General features: G+C 34.6%; 1 protein-coding gene across 1 annotated transcript in view; it reads left to right on the top strand.

Annotated features, from left to right (window-relative positions):
- tsr1 (TSR1 ribosome maturation factor) overlaps nt 1-24,885 on the top strand; it is a 102,673-nt gene that overhangs the window by 68,390 nt on the left and 9,398 nt on the right. Inside the window, exons 7-10 of the mRNA XM_028806657.2 lie at nt 12,769-12,947; nt 15,925-16,142; nt 16,785-16,944; nt 24,496-24,606. Of these exons, the coding sequence (XP_028662490.1) occupies nt 12,769-12,947; nt 15,925-16,142; nt 16,785-16,944; nt 24,496-24,606 (668 nt within the window). The remainder of the gene's footprint in view (nt 1-12,768; nt 12,948-15,924; nt 16,143-16,784; nt 16,945-24,495; nt 24,607-24,885) is intronic.

Below are 24,885 nucleotides of genomic sequence, written 5' to 3'. Positions count from 1 at the left end.
CATCCCGCATACAGAATACACATTTTAAACATGATGCAGATGTGTGTGAATGGAAGTGCACAACCCAAAGAAATTAATGCTATGAATATGTTGGTAGTAATAAACACACATTACAAGCTCCAAATTGGTCATCCCGCATACAGAATACACATTTTAAACATGATGCAGATGTGTGTTTACAACTGCAATCCTGCTTTCATTTTTCCACTACATTTCAGTGTGTAAGCACATGTGCCATTCCATCCATCTCTAGGACTTTGCAAATATTAGATGTTTTTGGTATTTATTTTTGCCAGTTTTTATGGCTAATCATATGTTGCTTGGTCTAGAGTGAAACTGAGGTGAACAGTAAATGTTCTGGGTACAGATAAGCAAGGAAAACTAATTTCCAGTTAAAATGGAGTTTCTACTGTGGCTATTGTCTATAATGAAGTATTTCATGCTGAAGTTATTTGTTACATAAGCATACATATATACACACACATTGATGCATGCAAGCGTGCAGCTTATTTATTCATTTTGTCATCCTCCTTTTGCCTCTAGTATTATAGACTTCTTTCCACAGATGGTAGAGCATGCTGTTATGGCTAGTTTTAACTTGTGAAAGAAACAGAACAAGTCTTAAAGAACTGCTGTTGAGTAAACTACTCATTAAACAAAAAAAAATTTTTGTTGTTGCTTTTTTTTTTCCCCCACAATGCTTAACATACTGTCAGTCAGGAGAGGTAGGACTGAATACTACTACATGAATTGCAATAATATTTGTGTACACTTTTACTACTACTAATAATAACTCTTTACATTTTAGGGCAAGGATTCTGTGATGATCCCTTGGCTTTTTCTTTGCAATGAACCGGCACCTTATTCAGGGCTGGTTCTTTCCTGCCTTGTCCTTGACATTGTTGGGACAAGCTCTAACTCCCTTCGTCCATGTACTTGATCATGCAGGTTTAATAAAATTGTTATGTTATCCTTGATATTTTTTCAGTATTTATGAATGGTAATTTCTATGTGGTGTCCCAGAGCCTATACGTCAAATAATTTTGTTTTTTTTTGTTTTTTTTTTTTTTTTTTTCTTCTTTTTTCTTTTTTAGAGAGACCTCAAATTTTGGCATAAATTGAATCAGTTTCTGAATTAAGCCTAATGCATTTCAAGCAAATTCTCAATATATGTAGCCAAATGTTAAAACAGAATAATTAAAAGTAATAACAATTAAGAGTAGCTTATTTCATTTTAAGAGTTAGATTTGCATGAATTTCATTTTTATTTCAAAGAAAATGTGTCTCATTGTGAAACTTTAGGGTGAAATAGAACAGTTGGGTCTTGGGTAGTTTTTTTTGATAATAACCAAATTTGCATGGTGTTTATAATCACCAGTAACTTCACAATAGTATGCTGCTTTTTCTTTGGTTTTAACTGCAGTTTTAGAGTTGGCATACCAGAATTAATCATTTTGTTTAACAATCGTCTGCAGTGTCTAGATTTAAATACATACTGCTTTTGTGTAGGCAGTGCTAAAGGTTAATTTAATAAAGTATTGTGTAGACTTCATGGACTTAGTGTGGGACAATATTTTTATTTCAAGCTGCAGTACAGTTAAATGTTAAGGACAAAATGGATGCTTCTTATAATGTGGGTATCATTAGAAATCTAACCAAAGTTCACATAAAAAGTACATCTAAACAGTTTAATTTTCAGCCTGATATCTTTTATTTTTGAGTAAATAAATTAATCTAGGCATTCCCAAAAAATTCAGATTTGAGCATAAACTCTTAATGTCAATGATAAGTACAGTTCTGATAAGTTCAAATGCAGTAATGAGTAAAGAGTAAAAATCCTACTACAAAATGTGTCAAATATTTATTATCTTATACATAATTTGCCTGCCTCCTCACTCAATCACTCACTCACGTCCGTCCGAAGCCGAATGCGCAGTTGCCTTCTACGCAGCTGCCCGAAAAACCTTACGAGACCTAAATCCAACCCCAACATCGCGGCAGGCGGCGGATTTAGCCTACGCATTTCGGGATTATTATTCTGAAATCCCAAATCCTTCCGCCCAGGCATAGGATATTAGCCCCGATCACAGCCAACCCTCACACTCAAAATAATATGTAAGAACATATTATTATTAAGTACTTTCAGCAGCAGGAACGACTCCACAGCCATCACGATCATTACACTACCATCGTCCGCAGATGTTGATGTGTGCGAAGCGAGGTACACATTCTAAGCCGCATACAAATCTCCACAGGTGGCGCGGTACGCATTGTCATGCTGCTGAGATCTGAGTAAAATAAAACGCTGCTGGCCTATTCGCACCAAGCACTGAATGTTCACCACACCATCTGGAGTGATTTTAATGCCCCTTGCATCCTCGCCTTTTCAACACTGCTTATTCTCGCAGCTTTGTGCCAACGGCCACAAAAATTCAAACAGAAAGGCGACTTCGATTAAAGCTCTAGAGACCTGAAAGGCGATTTTGACTACAGCTCGAGGCCTAATTACGCATTCTGATTCAATTACGCATTCATTCAATACACCTATATCGGAGTCTTGAAAATATTACATGGAGAAACGTGGCTTTAACAAGATCTGCCAAAGGACACATTGTTTTCATACCGAGAATTGACTTGGCACCTTCAAATGTGGATCTCCCTTTTGTCTTGCGAAGACGACAATTCCCTGTCAAACTAGCATTCGCCATGACTATAAACAAGTCACAAGGACAAACATTTGACATGATAGGAATATTCCTTGCCGAACCCGTTTTCAGCCATGGTCAATTGTATGTGGCTTTTTCAAGAGTCAGAAGGGCGAGTGATGTGAAGGTGCAAGTTAAAGATGGGCCACATCAAGGGAAATTACTACCAAACAGTGAGAGTGTCTTCAAAAAAAATGTAGTCTACAGAGAGATTTTACAACTTTAGTTGCATACTGACAGGCCTCCAGTATACAAACAAAAAACGTTGTCATAGATAGCATGTATTTTTTAAGTGTACAGTATTTTTTGCCATGATAAAGTCCTACATATCCCAGACCTCTTAGTTAATTATCATTACTTGCAAGTTAATTATCATTACATCACTTTCTTATTTATTTCTTACTTATCATTTGTTCTTCATACACTGCTGACACAAACTCGTGCCCGTTTCATCTTACGTTGTCGAAATGGGCATTTTCTCTAGTTAGTTAAAAATTAATGAGACTTTAAACAAGGCTTCTCCTTTACCAATCCCTATCATTGCCTGTGGATTTTTTTTGTGATCAAAATATTTCCCTGTTGATTATGGTTAATGATTGACTTCTATTTAAGAGCTTTCACACTTATTTTATGAAGCAGAGTAATTAATTATTAAGTAATAATAATTAATAATTAATTAATTTAACTTAACTCATTATGACAGGAAATGGCAAGCACACTTCAATAACTGCATTCAATACCCCTGATTAGTCCAAGCAGGAAAAATATCAAAAACTGTTTGTAAAAATGTTGGTAAGGGTCATGCAATACCTCAGCTTTGTGGAAGATAAATGATTTTGAGAAGTAATGAAGTATGTTGAGCCGGTGTATGAAGTCCCATCCTGGAAAACCATTACTAAGATAGTAGAATATCAATATGAAAAAATGTCTCCACTCACAAAAATTTAGCCCCAAAAAATACCAGTTAATAATGCTGCCAGAATGAATTCCAGTAGTTCAATTAAAATCTATTGGAAAAAGCAAAACTTGTATGAATGTAAAAACTCAATTGAATGTCTAAGACCCAATTGTAGGGTTTGAATATCATCATGGGATTATGAGAATTGCATAGACTATGCTGGACCTGTAAATAGAACAAATTAATTTACCTGGCAAATCCCTGTTCTATTTCCAGACAAAAGCTAAAATAAAAGGGTAGTTATTACTAATTTTATCAAAGTGAGAGGTTCTGTAAATAAGTTATACCACTGCAGAGGAAACTGTGAATATTAGAGAAGAGCATTTTGATTTATTTTTTTGCTTCAATGCCCAGGCACAACAAAGAGAAACATTGTTTTTGTACTGTGTTTATTTTGAAGAGCAGGCGTGTGGTAGTGATTAGAATGCAAGTCTCTAATAAACACAAGAATTCCGTAAATATGAAAATCACTTAGAATTGTCTAGATTTAAAAGATAGGATGGTAAATAGAGAATCCTAATTTCTTTAGAGGGTTTTTTTGAGTGAAGTTTACAGCTAGCACTTCTTTTTGCTTTAATACATATCAGTTGGAGTTTGAGATGCAGTGCATTCTGTGAGAAAAAAATCTTTTGCTTTGTACTTTAGCAGTTTGAATTCCAAAGCTTGTAAAAGTCTACAATAGTCATCACTAGTCTTTGTTAAACAGTAAACGTTAACATAATGAAACAATATAGCAATAATTTTGCTAAATGTTTACTGGTCATTTAGTGTTTTAATTAATATCAGGACAGATAAAGCAGTTTAACAATAGTAATACTTTAAGTGAGTGGTTTAGCCTTTAATTTGTATTTCAGTAAAGACCGTTGATTGTGACGGAGTGTTCTAATTTTGTTTTGTCATATGGCGGAACTCTGCATTTTTCAGCTATCTTTTGCTGGTGAGCTTTTATACAGTTGGTGCTTTAACTTTGTAAGAGAATGTGTCACTCTAAACATTGAGATTTTATTTTGACCTAAGGCTCTGTTTCACTTAGTTTTTGATTGCATTACTAGGACAGAATCAGAGCTGGATGAGAAGTATACGTGGAAGACTTAAAAGCACACTGCATGCTAGTAAAGGTGATGGCTGTAGCTTCAAGGGTATGAATAAATTGCAGGTGTTTGATACTTATAGGTACATGAGCAATCATTCTGGTGCTTGCAAGAGGTCAGACTGATGGTCATGCTGGACATAGAATATTATATTTTTCTTGTCCCAATTCATATAAGGTAGTAAGATCTACCATTGTATTCATATCCTAACTATGTTAAGTATGTTCAAATGTGTATTACATTCAAAAGTGGAACTAGACATTCTGAAAGTCCTCTCTTAATATTGCTTTCATGTGAGTGATGCTTTGTAACATTGTAGAAGGTTTCAGATTGACATCTTATATACTGTATGTACATCTCGTTAAAGAACAGTCTGGTCATTTGTTTGATCTGGATAGCTACTGTATTTGCTAATAAAACAGTTAATCATATGCCAATGTACTTCTACAGTTTTCCTTTTCAGATACAGTAGGTATTTGGTCCATGGAGCTTCCCTTTCAGCAAGGGGGAAAAAGGCTGGTGCTATAGGATCTAAGCACCTGTTAATAGTCATGCTTAAAGGCTTAGTGTCTATCCTGTTATTACCTGGCACAACATACCTCTTTTTATATTTTTTTATATACCAACACCTTTTTCTTATGAAACATTTTAACATTAAAATTATGTCAATTAATCAATGATGTCTGCTTTCCTCCACACAGATAGAAGAACCATAGTGTATATACCATTACTAGTTTCACTTTGTTCCTGTTGCTGCAAAGCTATTTTACTAACATACAGTGACATCATTTGCTCTAGGTACTGACTCCTGTTCTTTACATCTCTATTGTCTGTGTCAGCAAAAATAATAGGCTAATGGAGTCAAGCCAAATCCTAATTTTAGACATAAAAACAAAACCTCTTGTTTTGAATTCTGAACTTTTACATTTTTATCTTACTTCTTTCAATACTTACACAGAATACACCATACAGATATTGCAAACGTTAGGAAATGTAATTTTATCCTTTCAGAAAAAATATACTATCGTTAAGGATACAAAGCAACATGTTTTCATAAAAGCTGTCAAGCATTGCCCTTAATATCCTTGACATTTTCACCTGAGAAACAAGCTAACTCAAGTATGTGGTCACAACCATAAGCACAAGGAATATCAAGAAGCTGATTAAAATTATCCAAGACTGGCAAAAATCATAAACACATTCAAAATAGATATAGTCCATGTACATATTAATTTTCAAACAGAACTAAGGACATAAAGAAAGAGATCATTATACAGTACATAGTAAACCAGGACATTTATTCTGGCGACAGATTTGCATATTTTCAAAATAAATTTCTAGATAAATGAAAAGTTAAATCTGAACAGTCAAACAGCAACTTTAGTACCACAACTAGTTGTTCTGGCTTCTGCTAACTATTAGAATCCAGTTAATTTGTTTTTGGCTGCTTGTAGACTTCAGCCAACCACAAGATGCTTTGGGGTTAAGTCATTATCAACCACAGTTTTCATAAATGAACAAAAAATGAGAAGAGTGACTGTAGTATTGTGTTTATACTTACAATTTATCAGTGGAGCAGGCTTGGCAGTTTAACATCATATCTTTGTTGTTCTGATCACTGTGTCATTAGCAACCTCAAAAACTGGAATTTATGTTTTTATTTCGATAATAACTGTTTAGGCACCTTTAAGTGTGTTGTAAATGCTGTGCTAAAGAGAGGCGATATTAGAAAGATCCAGTCATTGAGAGGGTTTTTTTTTGTAGTAGTTAAGCTTCAACAATTAAATGATTTAACTTTTATATTCAGAATCAAGTCATTTTTTTAATGTCTTACAGTTCCACTATTTGGGGGGGCTACTTAGATTATTGTTTATATTATTATTACTAAATATCTTTCTTATACAGTAAGCAGGAGGCCAAGCCAAAGCATCAGCTGTAAATTAGAAACTGCTTATAGGCTGGTTTCAAACTGTGGAAAATTTTTTCTTTTGGTGAAGTATAGTTACAGAATTAGTCATGAGCAAAAAAGCAGGCATTTTCTCTTTGGGTTAAATTGCCTTTTTTATATATGTCCCTTTTCCAACATTGGTTGAGATGGTGGTGTAATGGATAGCTTTGATGCCTTAAAGATCCAGACTCTTGGGTTTGAATCCCAATTATAAAATAAAAATATAAAAAAAGAATCCCAGAGCTGGCTTTTGTCTTTATGGATTTTGCATGTTCACTCCATGTCTTTGTGGGTTTGTCTCTGGGTACTTTAGTTTTCCTCCCAAAACCCATAAATGTGTATTAACTTGATTGGAGACTGTAAATTGGTGGTGGGTATGCTTCACACAGGTGACAATATGTATGATAGTTATTTTCCTAAATGTGTGATGTTTTAACTTAATTACAATCAATTGCATTTTCCAAGTGTGTTTCCATTGTTGAAGGTTGTCCAAGACTTTCTGAAATCTTTTAATTGCTACCTTTTCACTACTAATGTAATGTAAAGTTTACTCTGCATCTGAATCCTTCGTTTTGGAAAGAGTAATGTCTTTGGACATATCCTTGAGAGATTTCGCTGACTTTATTTCATGTGCAACATTCTTTTTAGATCTGTACTAATTGTTTTCTAACCATTAACCAGCTCTGTCTACTTTCATTACTGCTTATGTCTTGTCATGAAGTTTCATGACTAATCATCCATTCAGAACAATATCCGAAGCTTTTTTTAACTATGTAAATTGTGTTGGATGCTTTTTTGTACGTTGTTTTTATGATAGAATTGAGGTGTTTGGTCAAAATGCAACTTAAAGTATTTTTGTAATTAGTTTTATCTCTCCACTAGTGTTGTATTTGCAGTTTTTAAGATATTGTGTTCTTCCAACAGAAATGTTTACAGAAATATACTAAAATAGTGACTTCCTTAATTTCTTCTTAGCACAACTAATGACATCAAATCAGCCTCTTAACTATTGTCCACAATAAATAATTTAATAATAACATACACATTTATGTAAATATTAGTTCATTTCAATGTATTCTTATTCAGCATACTTCCACTTATTGCCCATAAATGCTACAAGTAACTAATACATTATGAGTACATTATCTTTTTTTATTGCCCACTATTGAAGCTGTAAGATATACCACTAATTTAAAGTTATTACCAAAAATATAGAAGGATTAACATTTACATATAGATTTTGTAACAAGTATGTATGCAGTTTTTATTTCAATTAGGTCTTCTTTATATTCTTCCCTCTTTGATGTTTAATGGACAAGTCACTAGACCTGCAGGTGTCAGTGTTGATTGCAGACTTGGTACTCATGTGCTGTTATCCTGTATTACTCACCCCACCAACTTGTTAAGCTTGATAGTTTTTTTTTTTTTCCTCAATTGTTAACACTATGCGATTGATATCCAAATATTCCCAAAGACTGTGTACCAAAAAAAGCACTGTTGACTGATATGCTGTAGATTACTAAGTAAAACAAAAAAATATGCTAAAAAAAAGCTATTTTCAAATATGAGGCAAGCTGTTCAAAGTGACTTTTATTGTAGCTTGAAGGCAACAGTTTTGTCAAATTCTAGAAATCTTTTGTAACACCTTTGCAATAAAACAGTTAACTTTTTAATGGCTTGTAAAAATGCTTTTTAGTTGGAAATTGGTAGATCAGTAAATCCCATTGTTTATGTTCCAGACCAGTATGTATTCAAAGATTTTTTTATATATTTCATGTATGGAGAAAGTATTTTTTCATGAAAAAATCAACTTTGGGTTTTCAAGGGAAAAGCATGTTTTAATATCCCTAGAATAATTTTTTTTTTTTGGTAATTTTTGGAAATGTGTGTTTCTTTCCTGAGGCAGTGTGTGCAATAGATGTCCTCATCAACAATCCTCTGCACTCTTCACACAACCTACTGTAGAGCTTTCTGATGAGCAGCTGAAATACCACGGGGATAGGTTGTATACTGAGCACCATCTCACCAGATTTTTCACCTCTGCTCTGTAGGCCGATTCGTCATTATTGGAAATTAGCCCAATCACTGTTTTGTCATCTGCAAATTTTATATTTAAGACTTTGAAAGAAAGACTTTTGTGAACTTTTGAGTTCAAACCGAAGCTCAAGCTTTCAGCTTTTAAAATTTAACTACCTCAAATGCAGTAGTCAAAGTAACTAAACTCTAATTACAAAGAAGTACTGATTACAATTTTTTGCTCTTATAAACTCACCAGGATGACTGTCTGTGGCAGTCACGTAACTTTTTTGTTTAAAAAAAATTCTTACTTTGAGTTTTGAATCAAGAACTTAAAGTTGCAGAGCTCTTTCCAAGACTGCTCCAGCTGCGTGAGGTTAGGGAGGATTTCTACTAGTTTTTGTGTAATTTTTACCATCTTAAGTACGAATATAATTTTTATTTACTTTTGCATCTGTTTTGGTGAATTCAAACAATTACTATGCATGTATTGTAAATACAGTATGGATAAAGCTTTAAGATGGCTCACAGCAGAGATTTGTATGATTTTAAACAATGTTTTTAAAAAAAAAAAAAAAAAACTTATTGTCATGTTTAAAATAATGCATTATTGTAGTTTCATATTAGATAGGTGTGATATGATTTTGATTCATATTAGATAGGTGTGATATGATTTTGACTTTTTAGTTACCAATTTCACTTATTTGTGTATTAGTCAAAAAAGTCAAAGCTGTTAATTAAAGTTTTTTGTGATGTTTTCAATAAACATTTAATTACTCCCACTCCGTTTTTTTATATCAGTTCTACTGTATATGTTCTCTGTAATCTTGGTCTCTTTCTGATAATAACTCGCGTTATATACACTGAAAAAAGTTTTGAATATGTCATTATTTCAGCATTTAGCAAAAATCATAAAGCAGTGTAAAAACACAATTTTATTGTATAAAAGGAAAAACAATAACAAAGCAATACAGTTGTAAAAATTCATACCTAAAGTAAAAGTATTTTTTCCATTCATAAAATATAAACTAGCAGCAGAGAAAGCACTGACTTAGGTCCAGGACTTTTGTTTGTCTTTGAAGCATGTATTGCCTGAAAATGCTCAATTTTAAATACTGTAATATCATCACAGTGCTTGAATTTTAAGTTGGGATTGCTGAAATTGTGCCCATTCTTTAAAAAAATGTTACATGGTTTAATTTAATAAAGTGGAGAGAAACCCTGCAGCTCTTTCAAGGCAAAACAAACTTTTATATCATTTTGGAATTTGTTCAGAAATAGATATTTTATTTGTTCATGCTTTACGTGTCATGATGTAATGAGCAGTCATCTGTATATTGCAATTGTTTTACCTTATAGTGTCACACATTGGAAAGAAGGATTTAGAAGTGATAAGATAATCACTTCTTAATATTGCAACAGACATAGCTTTGATTAAGGAATGGAGGCGTCACATTAATCCACTGAATGTATTGGAAAATGGATGGACAGCTGAAGCCAACCAGCATATTCAGTTATGGAGCAAGTGCCTATCCCTTCATAACTAGGCATGTATCAAGAACCAACTGTGGTCTGGACCCTATGCTTGCACACATCCACTCTTTTATGTAATCAGTTTGGTCAATTTAGTCCATTAAAGCAGGTGATTAAAAAGTTTTATCAGTGTGGTGGAGGAATCAAGCCTTTGGATGTGTTGAAGGCTATAAATTATGTAGTGGGGAAAAGACTGTAAGGTTTCTTTTCTGTCTTTCTCCTCTGGCTGTTAAGTGTTAAAAGAGAAGAGAAAAATCTGAATGAGAATTCTCAAGAGCGGTAGGTTAAGTTATGGTGTTATTCATGGGTATGTATGTAAAGTGCAAATTTTATTTTAGGTTTTTTAATGATACTTATTTTATAGTTAATTGGTTTTAGTTGGAATGTTTTTATCTGAAGAATATATATGCATCCTCTTTAAGATGTCCTAATAGTGTATTTATAAACTTTAGTATTTAATCAGATTATTTTCAGATTGTGAGTGTTAAAATAGAATAGCACAAGCTCGTTCTGCATTTTTACAATTGGAGTTTACCTCAACAATCGTAATACAAGCCTGTTTGGTGTAAATCTAATTGGAGTCTACCTCTGACGTTGTCAGAATAATTTCTTTTTTTTTCTTTTTTTTTTTTTTTTTAATTGGAGATTTAGCATATTGACATAAACCTGAATAGGCAGTTGTTAAATCTTTCATGGTTTTTAGTGGTAGTAATATACAGGTGGTTTATGTTCCTAATTAGATTAGCCTTAGCCATCAGGAAAGTAGGGGGAACCTTTTATGGTGTCACACACTCTGCTGAAACCTTTTCAGTGTCGTAGGCCTTATAATTAAAGAAACACCATTTAGGAAAGCGGGGCCCACCTAATGACTGCTATGATTTTACTTTTTGACTGACTCATCAAAAGTTGCAATGTTGTTAATGTTGAGTAGTAGATAAGAAACATGGCACACTCTGTTTGACTAAGTGTTAAGTCTGCCTAACAGGGTGCTACGTAGGGGCATTGAATTGATGGTATTGTTATGAGACATGTATAACATGGGATAGGTTTTGCTCAGCCACTTGTGTAGTGTAATGCACTTTTTGTTTTAAGAAGAGCCCTTAGGTAATCTAACCTACATGTCTTTACGATGTGGGAGAAAAAAATGTTTCCACAGCAAATTCTTCATAGGCAAAGTTTGATATAAGTATAGTATGTAAAAATTCGATGCAAGTTTCAAATCAAATGGCTATTTTGTACCTTCAGCTAATTCAAAATTAAATTTATTTAGTTAGTGTTTCAACACATTAATTAAGCAGAACTCAATCCTTTAAAACGCAGGGCAACTAATGGTCTCTAATGACAACATGTAATTTTGAAAACACTAAATTTGTGTTAATCATTGAGTTCTTTGACATTGTTTGATATTGATGTCTTTTCCACATATCAATCAGAATTTTTTTTGTGTTGATTATTGATTTTTATTGTTAGCTCGCAAAGCTAGAGGCTCACTGCAGTTTGTTCTGAAACCTCCTAATTAGCTTATAGTATCCTAATCAATAAGTAAAATCATAGTACTGTATTAATTTCTTCAAACCACAGGTTTTTTTTCATGCGAATGCATCCATTGGTAACAGTCTGAAACAATCAGTTTATCTGAGTATGTGATTTGGTGGTGTGTACTGTCCCCTTTCCCAAGATGACATATAAGTTTAGAAGTCCATTCATCTGTAGCAAAAGCAAAATCCTGTACCTTTCTTAATCTAACAGCACACAATAACCTTTACCTCTTCACACATATTTGGTGGTATTCTCCCTTGATTTTGGCTACATATTTTTGAAGAATAAGCTGCCCTTTGAACTCACTGGTTGCATTTTCAGTCACTATTTTTCTTTACATTGTATATCAACAGAATATGTTGTTTGGATAGGGGTGGCTAGACTTTTGCATGGAGCTCTGTAGTTGGACAATTTAAAGTCACTGTTTGAACTGTGATTTCACAAGATTATTTGTCCTTTTTCATGTAGGTGGAATTTGTCTTTGTGGCATATGAGACATTCTTTAGTCAACACACAGGTTAAGCATCCCTCCCGAAATGCCTGGCCAGAAGTATTTCATATATTTTCAGGTGTTTGGATTTTTTGCATATTTGCATCATCCTAAAACACATTGGAGCATTTCTGATTTTGAAATTTCAGATTAGGGATGCTCAAACTGTATTTACATTGACAGAGAAACTTAATTGTTTTCACATCTTGCCTTGATTTGCTCTTTACATTTGTAGCTTCTTCCTTGGTGCTTTTATGAAAAACAGTTTTTCTTTTTAGTCAAGTATGACATTAGTGGTGTAAAGCAAGTTAGTGCTAGTGATCCTGAATTCTCTGATGTTACGCTAGTGATGCAGACAGCTACTGTCGGACCCTCTTCCTTGTGTGATAAAAGGTTAATTATGTGCCTTTTACAGAGGTTATATGTTAGGCAACACTCCTTTATTAAGATGTAAGTAATTTCACTAACTAATGTTTTTTTTGCTACAGACGCACTTCATGAAAAGAAGAAGTTATTTAAGAAGGTGCCAAAGGGAACTTCTGAATATCAGGCATCTTGGATTCTTGAAGAGGATGAAGAAGGGGAAGAATTGTCTGGGGAAGATGAAAGTAGTGAGGCAGATGAACAGATGCAATATGAAGATATTTTGGAGGAGGTTGACTCCCAGGTAGAAATTAATACATTCTAATAAATTCCATAGTGTATTTATTTAAAAAAAAAAAAAACTTTTTTCACACATTTTGTAATGTGGGGAGTAGCCTGGTGTTCTTATGGTTAGCATCATTGCTACTCTGCTTCCTGCTAGGGTATCCAAGTTATCTAGATTGGTGCCAAATGAGTAAATGTTGGTTTACTTGTTTGTGTACTGTGAAGAACTTGAGCTCTTACTTACTTTGTACTCCGTGCTGGTAGGATATGGATGGGCAAATGGAGTTGGGAAGTTTGTGTTCAGAGCCAATTTAAGATTGCCACCCAGGCATTCAGCTTTATGTACAAGTTATGCTGCTTGATTGACATACTTTAAATCTTGATGGTGATGGTAGCCTTTCTTCAGTATTTGTGGGATATGTTCCATGGCAGTTAGCCTGATACTTGGCTGCTGTCTGCACAATTGTTTAAGATGCGTACGTGAGGTGTGCTGGCATCTGTTTGTCTTGGTCTGGGCAGCACTGTGCCGGAATGCAAAACTAGTGTGCTGTGAACAATAGCGTTTAGAATATAGTCCCAGAAGGCAGGGAGAGCGTATATTCCTGTCAATTGTCGTAGCTTCCTGAATATTGTTTCTATAACAGCTAATGTGTGTGCTTTTGTTGTTTTAGGAGGGGAGGGATTCCAAAGATTGATTTTTCTTTGTGACTGCGCTTTACCATTTTTAAAAAATGAATTACAGATGTATAGCGAGAATGTCTTGGGCTGGCACAACAGTCTGTTTAGAAGCATTAGGAAGTGTAATACTAATTACACCCTTAACATTTGCTATGATGTGTGTGATGTATTTGCAAGCCCCATACCTCACTAGAGTCATTCCATAATATGTTATGAACTTGCCTTGTTCAAACTTTGCTATCTTCCGGAGCATGGGCAGGAAACCGTCAGCAGTGATGTTTATCTGTGGGCAGAGGAGTCTTTGTGTTGAGGATCAAGGTGCTATTGTTCTCTAAGGACCACACTAAGTCTCCGAACATAGTCTTCCTTGGCACGTGCATCCATTTCCTGGCTGATCTAGACAAAATATTCTTTTAGATGATGTTGCTGTCAAATCAAAAAGCTTACATTGTCTACATGTGCAGTGGGAAGAAGAAAATAAATAATAGGTAAAGTCTTGATGTAAAAAATTACAGAATTGGTTTTAAAGGACCATTTATGTTTGTGTTCATAAATCTGCTTAAAGTATTTTATAGTGACTATGAGGTTCATAGGATTAGGACTGGCACCATTATTGTTATAGTAAGAGTAACAAGTAACATTTACCACAATTTTAAAATTTCATGTGATGAATAGGTTTTATTTACTTAATGTTTATCTTGAAATAGTTAACAATATATTTTATTGTCAAGTAACAGAACTTTCATTTTGGTGGAGTTGGACTCTGAATTAAAATGAGAAAAATGTGTTCTGTACATGACTTTGCCTTCATAAAGCTATTATTTTGCTAGTAAAATATTGCAGGCCAATTACTTTGGGTATTCTCCTTCCCCAATTGTAAAACAGCTTTGACATATAGATACATGTTGTGTGTGGATATTTGTATAGCAGTTTTTCTCAAAATCAACTATTAACTGTAAAGTTTAATTTGGATTGAGTTTTTCAGTTATCATGTTGATTAACTTGCATACCCACATAGCACTCTGAAATTAGTCAAATTATATTCAGGGATGCCTGAAACAAGTACACTGCTACAGACTCAAAGTCAAAATTTTACCCATATTTTTTTATGGGTTATATACTGTGTATTCATATGTATGTTTGTGCATGCATGGTGTATATATAAAGGAAAATCTTATTTAATGTAAAATTAAGGAATAATCTGCTCCTTTCGGGGATTACTGATTCACAGGCATCAATTCCCTGGCAGTCTTTTGTTCTGTCAAATATTGATTACTGTGTCTATTGACAAAGAAACATTATTTGACTAAAACTGCTTGAAATGACCACAAGATTCAGGTGAGTGCTCTTTGTTTGGTACAATTGAAAGTGTTGTACTGTAGACCCACTCAGCCTGTCTGTTAATATCATCCTGTAGAATTAACTCATCATCTTTTTTACTGCTTGCATAGTATAGTTCTATGTAAACCTAGATACAGTATTGTTCTTTTTATTAGTTTTTTTTTTTGTGGTGTTACGTGTGAAAAATGAAGAGTGTGCATTCTTTCTCCAAATAGAATAACTAAGTATTCATCTGTTTATTTCATTAATAAATTCTTTGATTACAACAAGTCACATTTAAGCACATAGATTTGTTTATTTGCTTCTTTGCTATTTCTATTGCAGAGGGGTTATTTGTTTAAATACTATTTGACTGTTTGTGCAAAACACCCGTGCATATGAGATGAAGTGGTGATTTATTACTATCAGGTATTGACAGAAACCTGCCTCTGCGTGTGTACTAAACTGTGTGTTAAACTTTCTATAGGCATTTTACCATGTTCGAGAAAGCAGACTTTAAGTGAAGTGTCACAGGACAGATTTTATGATCTCTGGCCATTTTTAAATTAAATACCAGCTTTACATGTTAATCTGTTTCTTAACTCCTCAAGTATAAATATGTAATTTCTAAATCTAATAGAGGAAGTTGTTTATGTAAGGTCTTACAATACAGATATGAGCCTTTGAAGGTCTGAGTTTGGAACCCTTGTTTTTAATCCATTGTAGGGGTCAATGTTGAAAAATAAGAAGTACCCATAAGAAAGAATGCAAACTAAAATACATAATCATCTAATGATTGAAGGCTTGGCTTAAACCAAAAGAAGCAGCCACTGCAGTGTGTGGTTTTGAGAAGGATTTGATTTATCTAAAATGCTGAGTGAAGGCAAAGTTTTATTTTGCTGTTTAAATTTCCGTAATTTCTGTGCAATTCATTACAGTTCTGTGTAGTTCTATAATTAAAATGTTACTTAAACCTTTTAAAATCTCCTATTTGGAAGGAAGGTAATTTATCTGAAGAAGAAGAAGAAGAGGGGGAAGAAGAAGATGAGGCAGAAGAAGTTAGCGCTGCAACAGACAACTGCCGGGTTAAACTGTATGATGAAAAAATTGATGAGCAAGAGGAACAAGAGATGCTGGAGCGGTACAAACAGGCTCGGGCTGATGAAATGTTCCCTGATGAAGTTGACACACCCATGGATACACCTTCTAGAATCCGGTGTGTAACTGGCATATCACTCGCCTTTTATCCTTACAAAGCTGAGCATATAGTGCTTTTTCTTTTCTTTTTAACAAGCACCTTCAGCTTTTTTGTCTTGATCAAAAATGTTGTTACTTATATAAGTTCATATTTCACCCTTTGATAGTTCCAGAATACCTTTACACTTTTTTAATAATCAGTCTTCATTTTCAGACTATAATCCTATTTTTTAGCCTTGAGTTGCTAGTATATGGATCTTTAAGACTCCTACTAGTTGGGTCAGTAGAACATCAAAATAATTAGTATAGGTTGGGGAAAGAAGCAAGTTAGCTCTCATGTACTTTATATTTCATTAGGTGATGCATCAAGTTAAAAAAAAATAAAAGTTTTCTTTTATTTCAAATGACAGATGTGTTTTCTAAATGATGAGCAATAAATGAAATGTGTAAACCAGATTTTAAGAGGTAACTGCTGAAGTAATTTTTGAGATAAAGAAAATCTACAAAAGATGAAGAATACCCCTTGACTGGTGAACTTTTTTTATTGGGGCTTGTTAAGAATGGACTGACTTTATAAAATGGAGAGTCACCTTCATACTGCATTTGACCAGTAAAGATTTTTTTATAATGGTCTGCATCCATGTATTTTTTTCTACTGCAGGTTTCAGCGTTATAGGGGTCTCAAGAGCTTCCGAACATCCCCCTGGGACCCCAAGGAGAACCTGCCCCCAGAATATAGTCGCATCTATCAGTTTCAGAACTTTGAACGAACCCGCAAGCGTGCCTTTGCTTTTGCTGAAGAAGAACCCGAGGGAGCAATGGTAAATGAAACAATAACTTGATTCACATTTATGCATTTTAATATTTTATTTCCTTTTGCTGTGTGTGCATGTTTAAATGAGAGAACTATTCTAGCCAAAACTAAAAATGCACTTCTTTGCATATCATGTCACACTTTTACATAGTTTAGTTCTTTAATTTGTTTCTTTTTATGCATTTTAACCAGTTTTTTTTATTTTGTTCTTTTCAAATACCATCATATAAAGATGAAAGTGTAATATAAATTATAAAAGATGAAAAGAAGGATCAATTTATTTGCATTGCAATGGAAGTTCACCTGCTTTACCTACATATGGATATCTTAGCACTGTATCTTGACCCAATCAAAACTAAATGTACTCGCTATTTCAAGTAAAGCAAAATTAATAAAGCACAGTTAAACCAGTAGTAGCTAAAAGTAGGAAGTATATTTTAAAAGTTTTCCTTAAGGATGCTTTCTTTAAGGATACAAGTGATGATGATGAGTCCCTTCAAGTCTAGGTGCATCACTTCTTAAAAGTTTTTTCAGTCTGCTCTTGTTTCATATCTTACCAATTTTAGTGGGAGTACAGATTTCTTGTCTAGGTGCTGGTGAAGATGTTCTCTCTATCTATGCAGCAGACATTCCAAAATTTAAAAGCTTGTTCCAACATGAGGTTAACAATAATGACACAAATGATTGCTAATCTTAAAACTATTGATCATGTTTATATTGCAAAGTTATTTTATTTTCCCAGGCTGTTGCCAATTCTATTTTTTATTTCCTTCAGGCTGATGAACAAAGGTGTTACTTTTGGAAATTCTAAAAAGAATAAAGTAAAAGACACATTGCTCAAATCAGTAAAGATTCAGAGGTTAGTCAATGCCTGGCACTCTGCACTAGGTCCCACCATGAAAGCATGAAAGATTTCATTAGAACAGTTGTGACAAGAATAAGCCATTCAATCCAACAACAACAGCATTCATCCTGTTCACCTAGATTCCCCAAAATAACATCAAGTCAAGATTTGAAGGTCTCTAAAGTCCTTCTCTCCACCACACTGCTTGGTCATTTATTTAATGTGTTCATGGTTCTTTGTGTGAAGAAAAACTTACTCATATTTAATTCATAATCTCCCCTTAGGTTTCCAACTGTGTCCCTGTGTTCTTGTTGAATATTTTATTTTAAAGTAGAAGCTGGGTTCCACTGTACTAATTCCCTTCATAAATTTTAAACATTTAGTCTAGGACTGCTCGATGTCTTAGAAGTTCACATTGTCATTCAAAACATTGATGCACAATACCATTGTCTGGGTTGGGGGTGGATGGAAAGATGCTTGTGCATTATGAATAAATAGTTGCTCTACTCATGTACTGTGGAAAGCATCTACACTGGACATGGCGGGGTATGATGCATTGGCATTGTAGCTCAGGACATACAAGTTTTGTTCTCCCACAGATTGCTGCAACTTAGCATATGTAGCAGTTTTCAGTAATGTTATCACAATGATTTAAAGGTGATTCTTTTCAAGTTCATTTAAAATTGCTAAAAAAAGTTAAAAGGCTATATTGGTACAAAACCATAATTAGGTCTGCCTCATCATGAAATAGGTTTGAATAAATGTCTATCAAACAGGAATCTAGAAATTACTAATTACCCTTATTCCCTCAAACCTGGTGCCCTTGTTTTTTTTTTTTACCGTGACTTGGCATGCATTATAGGGAAAAAAAACATACTTTGTAGTGTTTCATCGTGGCTTAACTATAGCACATATTTTGCTCTTTCTGTCATGTGTGCAAACATCTTGCTGCAAATAGCTGTGTTGATTGGTATTGCAAGCTTGCTATGTATGGTGTTAATGCAGGAAGACGATCAGTCTGGCCTTTTTTTTTTTTTTATTATTAAAAAAAAAAATGGTAAAGGATTGCTTTGATATACAGTGCAATCAGTCTATGTCAGATTTATTATCTAGTGTACATAGCACAATTACAGCACATGGTAGTACTCTGTATAGTCAGCACCTTGATCCCAATTAATTATTGTGTTTATACAATGAGCTAGGGGCATCCTAGCACCACTGGTACCGGCCCACTTCAAGCACTGCCTGCAAGACTAAACAGGCAACACCTTACTGCCACTTTTCTTGTCCGGCACCTGAATCTCACTGAATAGGTTATGTAAAATATAACCCCACAAGGAAATACTGCAGCTGCCCCACGACTTTGCTCAGTATAAGCGGATTAGGAAAATGGATTGTGAATGAAAGATATTGTAATGTTGCTGACACCATTGCATTAGCCTGGGGGTTAGTCACTTACTGTATGAGCTGACATTCTATCGCACAAATGAGCAGTTTGAGGAGACCACTTAAAAGGGGCAAACCTGTTGTAGTTGCAAAAGAATTCTTACTTGTGGGGCCTCAATGTGTGATTATTTTAGGGATAGTAAGCTACCTAAAACAATGATGTAATGAGTAGGGAAACCATAGACACTCAGAGTCTGCAGAAACCGCAGCAGCTTAGTGCTACAAATGTACCTGCATGTGTACTTGATGCACTGATCAGGCCGCCTTCTCTCAGCTAAAGTGCACTTCTGCTAAACTCTAGAATCTCACTTGCTTCCTGCCGTGAATGTTGTGTCTCACAAGAAAGCTGTCAGGCACTGCTAGAAAGAAAAAATAAATAAAACACTAAAGTGACGGTTGCAGTTTCAACTTTGAGTAAATATCTGCAAATGTTTTGGAGCCAATTGATGATGTGTCCAGTTAACCAGTGATGGACAATATCATTGATCATTGGCTTAACCTTGCATCGTAATTTCACCTCTTAATCTTTGCTTGCTTGAACTGGAAAGGTTCAGCCCCTTCAAACTCTCCTCATAACTCATACTTCTCAGTCCCAGAATCAGTCTAGTTGCTCTCCTCTAACTTTCTCTAGCACTAAAATGTCATTTTAAGTGTGTTTGTATATAAAGTGCAAAGCACTTATTACATTTGTCATGTCTGTCTGTCTCTGCGGTGGGTTGGCACCCTGCCCAGGATTGGTTCCTGCCTTGTGCCCTGTGATGGCTGGGATTGGCTCCAGCAGACCCCCGTGACCCTGTGTTCAGATTCAGCGGGTTGGAAAATGGATGGATGTCTGTCTGTCTGTCTGTGTCTTTGTCTGCATGAAACACCGTAGCTCCTCATGGACTGAGTTTGCTGAAAATCTGGCATACTTATTTTTCAAGGAAATTTGCAGAGACTGTCTTGAACAGATCAAACTGTACACAGTTTTTTAACATTTCAAAATCTTCCAGTGAAAAGCAGTTGGTTAATTTGCAAAACACGTCTGTTTTAAAACGGAGAAAGATTCAGTGTGACTTCAACTACGAATGACTTTACTGTTTCAATTTTACCTTGACAGCGGTTATACCAACTTGTATATTTTGCATTTTTTCCTCTTTTTCACCTCCAACAGCCGCTCGTGATGGTATACAGATTTTCAGTACAAGTTCTTGAAACACCACCAGACAGCATGCATGGGTAGAAACTCACTTGCACTGGTTGTTTTTGCAAGTCCAGTAAGTTGTGTATGGAGACCTCTTTATCTCCAAGTTAGTTCTGCTTCATGAACTCTTCCCAGCAGATAATTGCAAGCAGATGAGAACTAGTGCATCAGCATCTCACACCTCCCAATGCTTAGTTATCACAAGTAAGTTAAATGATCTTACCAGCAATAGAAATATTAAATGCAAGAAAGGAAAGCAAAAAGTTATCTAGATATGAAGGAAGTACTCCGTGTTATGTAAGCTGTTGTGCACAAAGCAAATAACCATTTACTCAGTGTTTACCTTAAACTAAACCAATCTCACAGCTCCATTATCTGCAGATTATAATGATTCACTATTTCACTGTCAATATAATTTACTCTGCGTTCTGATAAATAACTGAAGAATATCAAAATGTCCAAGTTTTAAAAGGCCGCCCATTTAATAAAACATTACTCCGTTGAAGCAACCAACCTCACAATATATTTAGAACTGTGCATACAAAACTCCAAGGGGTATCCCCCATATCAACCCCTCATCATCTCCCTCAATGTAATATACATAATAGTGTGGTTAAAAATTCTGATGGGGAAAACTTGATTAATAATTTGTATTAAATTTGAATAGCATCGCGTTGACAACGGAGAAGCAAACAAAACAGAGAGTACTCCCATTTATTTGTTTCAACATCAACCACTGCAAAGAATCATGTGTTTTTATTTGTGAATTTATTTTTTCACTGTGTCCTGATCCCTCTCAGAGTTAAAACAGGCATTAAAAACACGTGTCCTGGTTTGGGAGAGTGAAAATCTAGTCACCCTATAATTTACCATCATTTTCCATATTTACCTGATATCAATTAAGGTCAGTTACTGTAATAAAGTTTGCCTTTTACTTATGGTATTCCCTAACATTTGTCATAACTGAATACGTTTGTAAGTTAAATTTAATGAAAATTGCAACAGCCAAACATGCTCAAGCTGAGAGACAATTTAATTATAAAAGTTTTTAATTTTATTTATGTTATGTTAATTGCCAATTGCAAATTGTTATTGTGTATGATTATGGGCAGTTTGTATATGAGTGAGAGTAGTACCTATGATGGACCACTAGTGACATAGCCCCTGAAATGAATTGATAAGGTTCTAGAACTGACGTAATGAACTTGATCCATTTGAGGTCTGCAGAGCCTGCACAGTCTTTGAACACACCTGAATTTTTATGCTGTGTATACATTTTTCAATTTGTTTTACAATTAGACCAAAACCGTTCACAATACTCCCAAGTGAGGCCTCACTAGTGCATTTTATAACCTAAGCATAACCTCCCTTGACTTCTACTCAACCCATAGTGACATTTAACTTAATATCCTATTAGCCGCCTTGATTGTTTTTGTATGCCTTCTTGTTGAAGTTAATTTGTGTCTGCTATGTCTCTTATGTTCTTCTCGTAAGGAGAATTTTCAAGTTTTAACCTCCCATTGTATTTTTAAATCAAACATTCTATTTCCACATGTAATACCTTATTTAGGGTAAATGTCATTTGCCAAGATGCGTTTAACTGTAATGTTTATTTGTAAGTCTTTAGTGTGAAAATTTCGTATTAAATCCAATAAGATTTGGGTGTTAGGAATTTAGGTTTTTGTAAGACGTTTTGAACTTGATAAATTAATTTGACATTTTTCAGCAACAACCTTAGCTCAGTTTCAGCTATGTCTCATCTCTTGAACCTTTCAATTAAATTTTGCACAGTTGCGCTCTGACTCAATGCATTTGCCATCTACACACTGTGCCTCCTATTTCTTTTTGTTTGATCACTAACTTTTCATATTTTACTTTATCATAAGCCTTCTGAAAATAGAGATGAGCAATATTAATAATCAATAATAATGTGTTCTCATTGTATTCCACCAAATTAGTGAAACACAACCATCCTCGTCTGAACCCATGCTGACTATTTGCTGATTGATGCACCAGTTCTTGACATGTGATGCTCGATCTTTTCCTTAGTGATTGATTCCATTAATTTACTTGTGATGCATATTAAGCTTAATGGCCTATATTAACTTAGAACAGCCAGGTTGTCCTTTTTATACAATTGTGTAGTATGTGTTAATTTATGGTCTTTCGGGATTTCCCCAGTGTGCAAAGATTTGCAATAAATATGCATCAATGGTTTATATATGTACTCACTTGTCTCCTTTTTCATTTCATCCTATCTAAGCATACTTCTTGTGAAACAGAGGAGTGAAATTAAGCCTAGAACATGTGAACATATTATAGATAGACAGGTCTTCCTTTCAGAAATGAATGCGTATATTATGAATAATTTAAAATGATTTATCTTTACAAATCTTTAAAGTTGGACAAAAATATTTGCATTGTGTTTTACATAAATGTGCTTTGTTGCTGCTTCTTTGCTGACTTTTACACAGATCTGTGTAAAATCAGCATTTGTTTGTTAGAGTTAAATTATTACAGAGCGAGAGGTTAGGAGCATGCACGGATACAGCGCATTGCTGCACCCACCACATGACAAACCAACTCAGGATCCCAGATTAGGACCTGAATGCAGCCATGCAAGGGGTGACACCTCATCACCACACTAGTTCAGATGGAATGGAACAGTGTGAGTTTTTTTCAGATGTAAAGTAATTTAAGAATGTTTTATTATCAGTTTCTTGAACTGAAATGGAAGAATAAATGCTTTATTAATCTTATTGAGCCAAGTGAAAGGTGCCTGATCCCTCATATTTCTACTGGAGTCTCTCAAGTGCCTCCTTGCATCTTTAGTCTAGGTATGATATATGTGCTCGGTATCCACATTAAGTGTGGAATCTATCTAATACTGATTAGGATCCCCTTTTTTCCCAGGAATGCCTGAAGTCTTCAAAGCCTTGGCTTCAGTCAGGTGCTGGAATCATTTCTTAGGCTGTTGGTTCATGTTAACATAATAACATTACACAGATTCTTTATATTTTTAGCCACAGATTGATGCTGGCAGCTTTCCAGTTCCACTTCACCCCAAAGATGAGATTTGATTGCTGTGTATGCTATCAGAGAAAACTGAAGTCACTGTCATGTTTGTGAAGACAACTTGAGATGATGAATGCTTTTATCCATTTGAAAAAGGTTGACTGTAGCCTCAAAAGGACGCACGTGGTTACCAAGAAAGTTATATGTGCTGTGACATTCAAACAGTTTTTAGTTGACACTAGAGGCTTAATGCAAGCAATTATTCTCAACACCTAAACACTACACCACAAGCCTGTACTACCGATGCAAGGCAGAATAGATCCATGGATACATGCATTTTATGGTAAATTTACAGCAGAAATCAAGTTTTGGCAGAGCAGGCAACATTTTTCCACTCTTAAATCACACTGTTTTAGTTAAGCTGTGTCCACTGTAACTTTGTCTTTCTCTTCCTAGCTGACAGGAGTGAAACCAGTTATGGTACATCACTCCCTGTACACCTTAGTCACTATAGAACTTTAAAACCCCAGGAGGGCAGCTAAAGCTGGGACCAACAGTCATCCTATGCTCAAAGTCTCTTAAGTCACATGTCTTGCTCATTGTAATTTTTGGAATAACAAATATTTCTAAAGTGCTTTAAATGTGAACATCATATTACTGTACTCTTCTGAATGCAGAATATAAAAGAACAGCTAATTATGCAATGAGATCATCTTGTGGTGATTTTAATGATTTTGAAACTGGTTGGTCCAAAAAAACTTTGCAACCATTATTATGTACTGTTATTAAAATCTGTAAAAGTTGCATACAGGACTGTCATTTTTAGAATCAAAGTTAATTTAGGTGTCCTTTAGTGTTTTTTCTATGTTGTGTTTAAACTATGTCTCCATCTTTATTTCTTTCAATCATGGCAGTTTTCCTGGATTGCTGTTTATCAGATTTAAGTTGTATTACATATTTTATATGCATTTCCTTTTGCCTACTTTACTGTGCATTGAAGCTTGTTTTTGGAATAACCCTTAAATCTTGTGTGAAACATAATAAGTGACCTGGAATTCTCTTGTCACTAGGTTGGCTGGTATGTTACAATTCATGTGAAGGACGTTCCTAGCACAGTTATAGAAAGTTTCCATGAAGGACAACCACTGGTTCTTGTGTCTCTTTTGCCACATGAACAAAAGGTAGAGACATCCTTTATTTATCTGACCAGTTGTTTGTTTATTTCCCATCCTTAATACCAGTTAATTTTCATATTTTATACAATTATTAAATTGAATGTGTTTAATCTAGAGTGCTAAAAATGTACTTTAAAAGTATTGTAATGATTTAGATAAATGGAAATGTTAAAAATAAAACAAACTGAACATAATTTCATCATTTATCAGAGCGTTTGGGTTTCTTAGTTTATGTAACAAGAGCTTTGTTTGTAGTTGGATATGAGGTATGCAAATTGTGTTAAG

Source organism: Erpetoichthys calabaricus, chromosome 8, assembly GCF_900747795.2.
Source record: "Erpetoichthys calabaricus chromosome 8, fErpCal1.3, whole genome shotgun sequence".
In the NCBI taxonomy this organism is placed as follows: Eukaryota; Metazoa; Chordata; class Cladistia; order Polypteriformes; family Polypteridae; genus Erpetoichthys; species Erpetoichthys calabaricus.
This window is presented reverse-complemented; position numbering and strand designations above follow the sequence as displayed.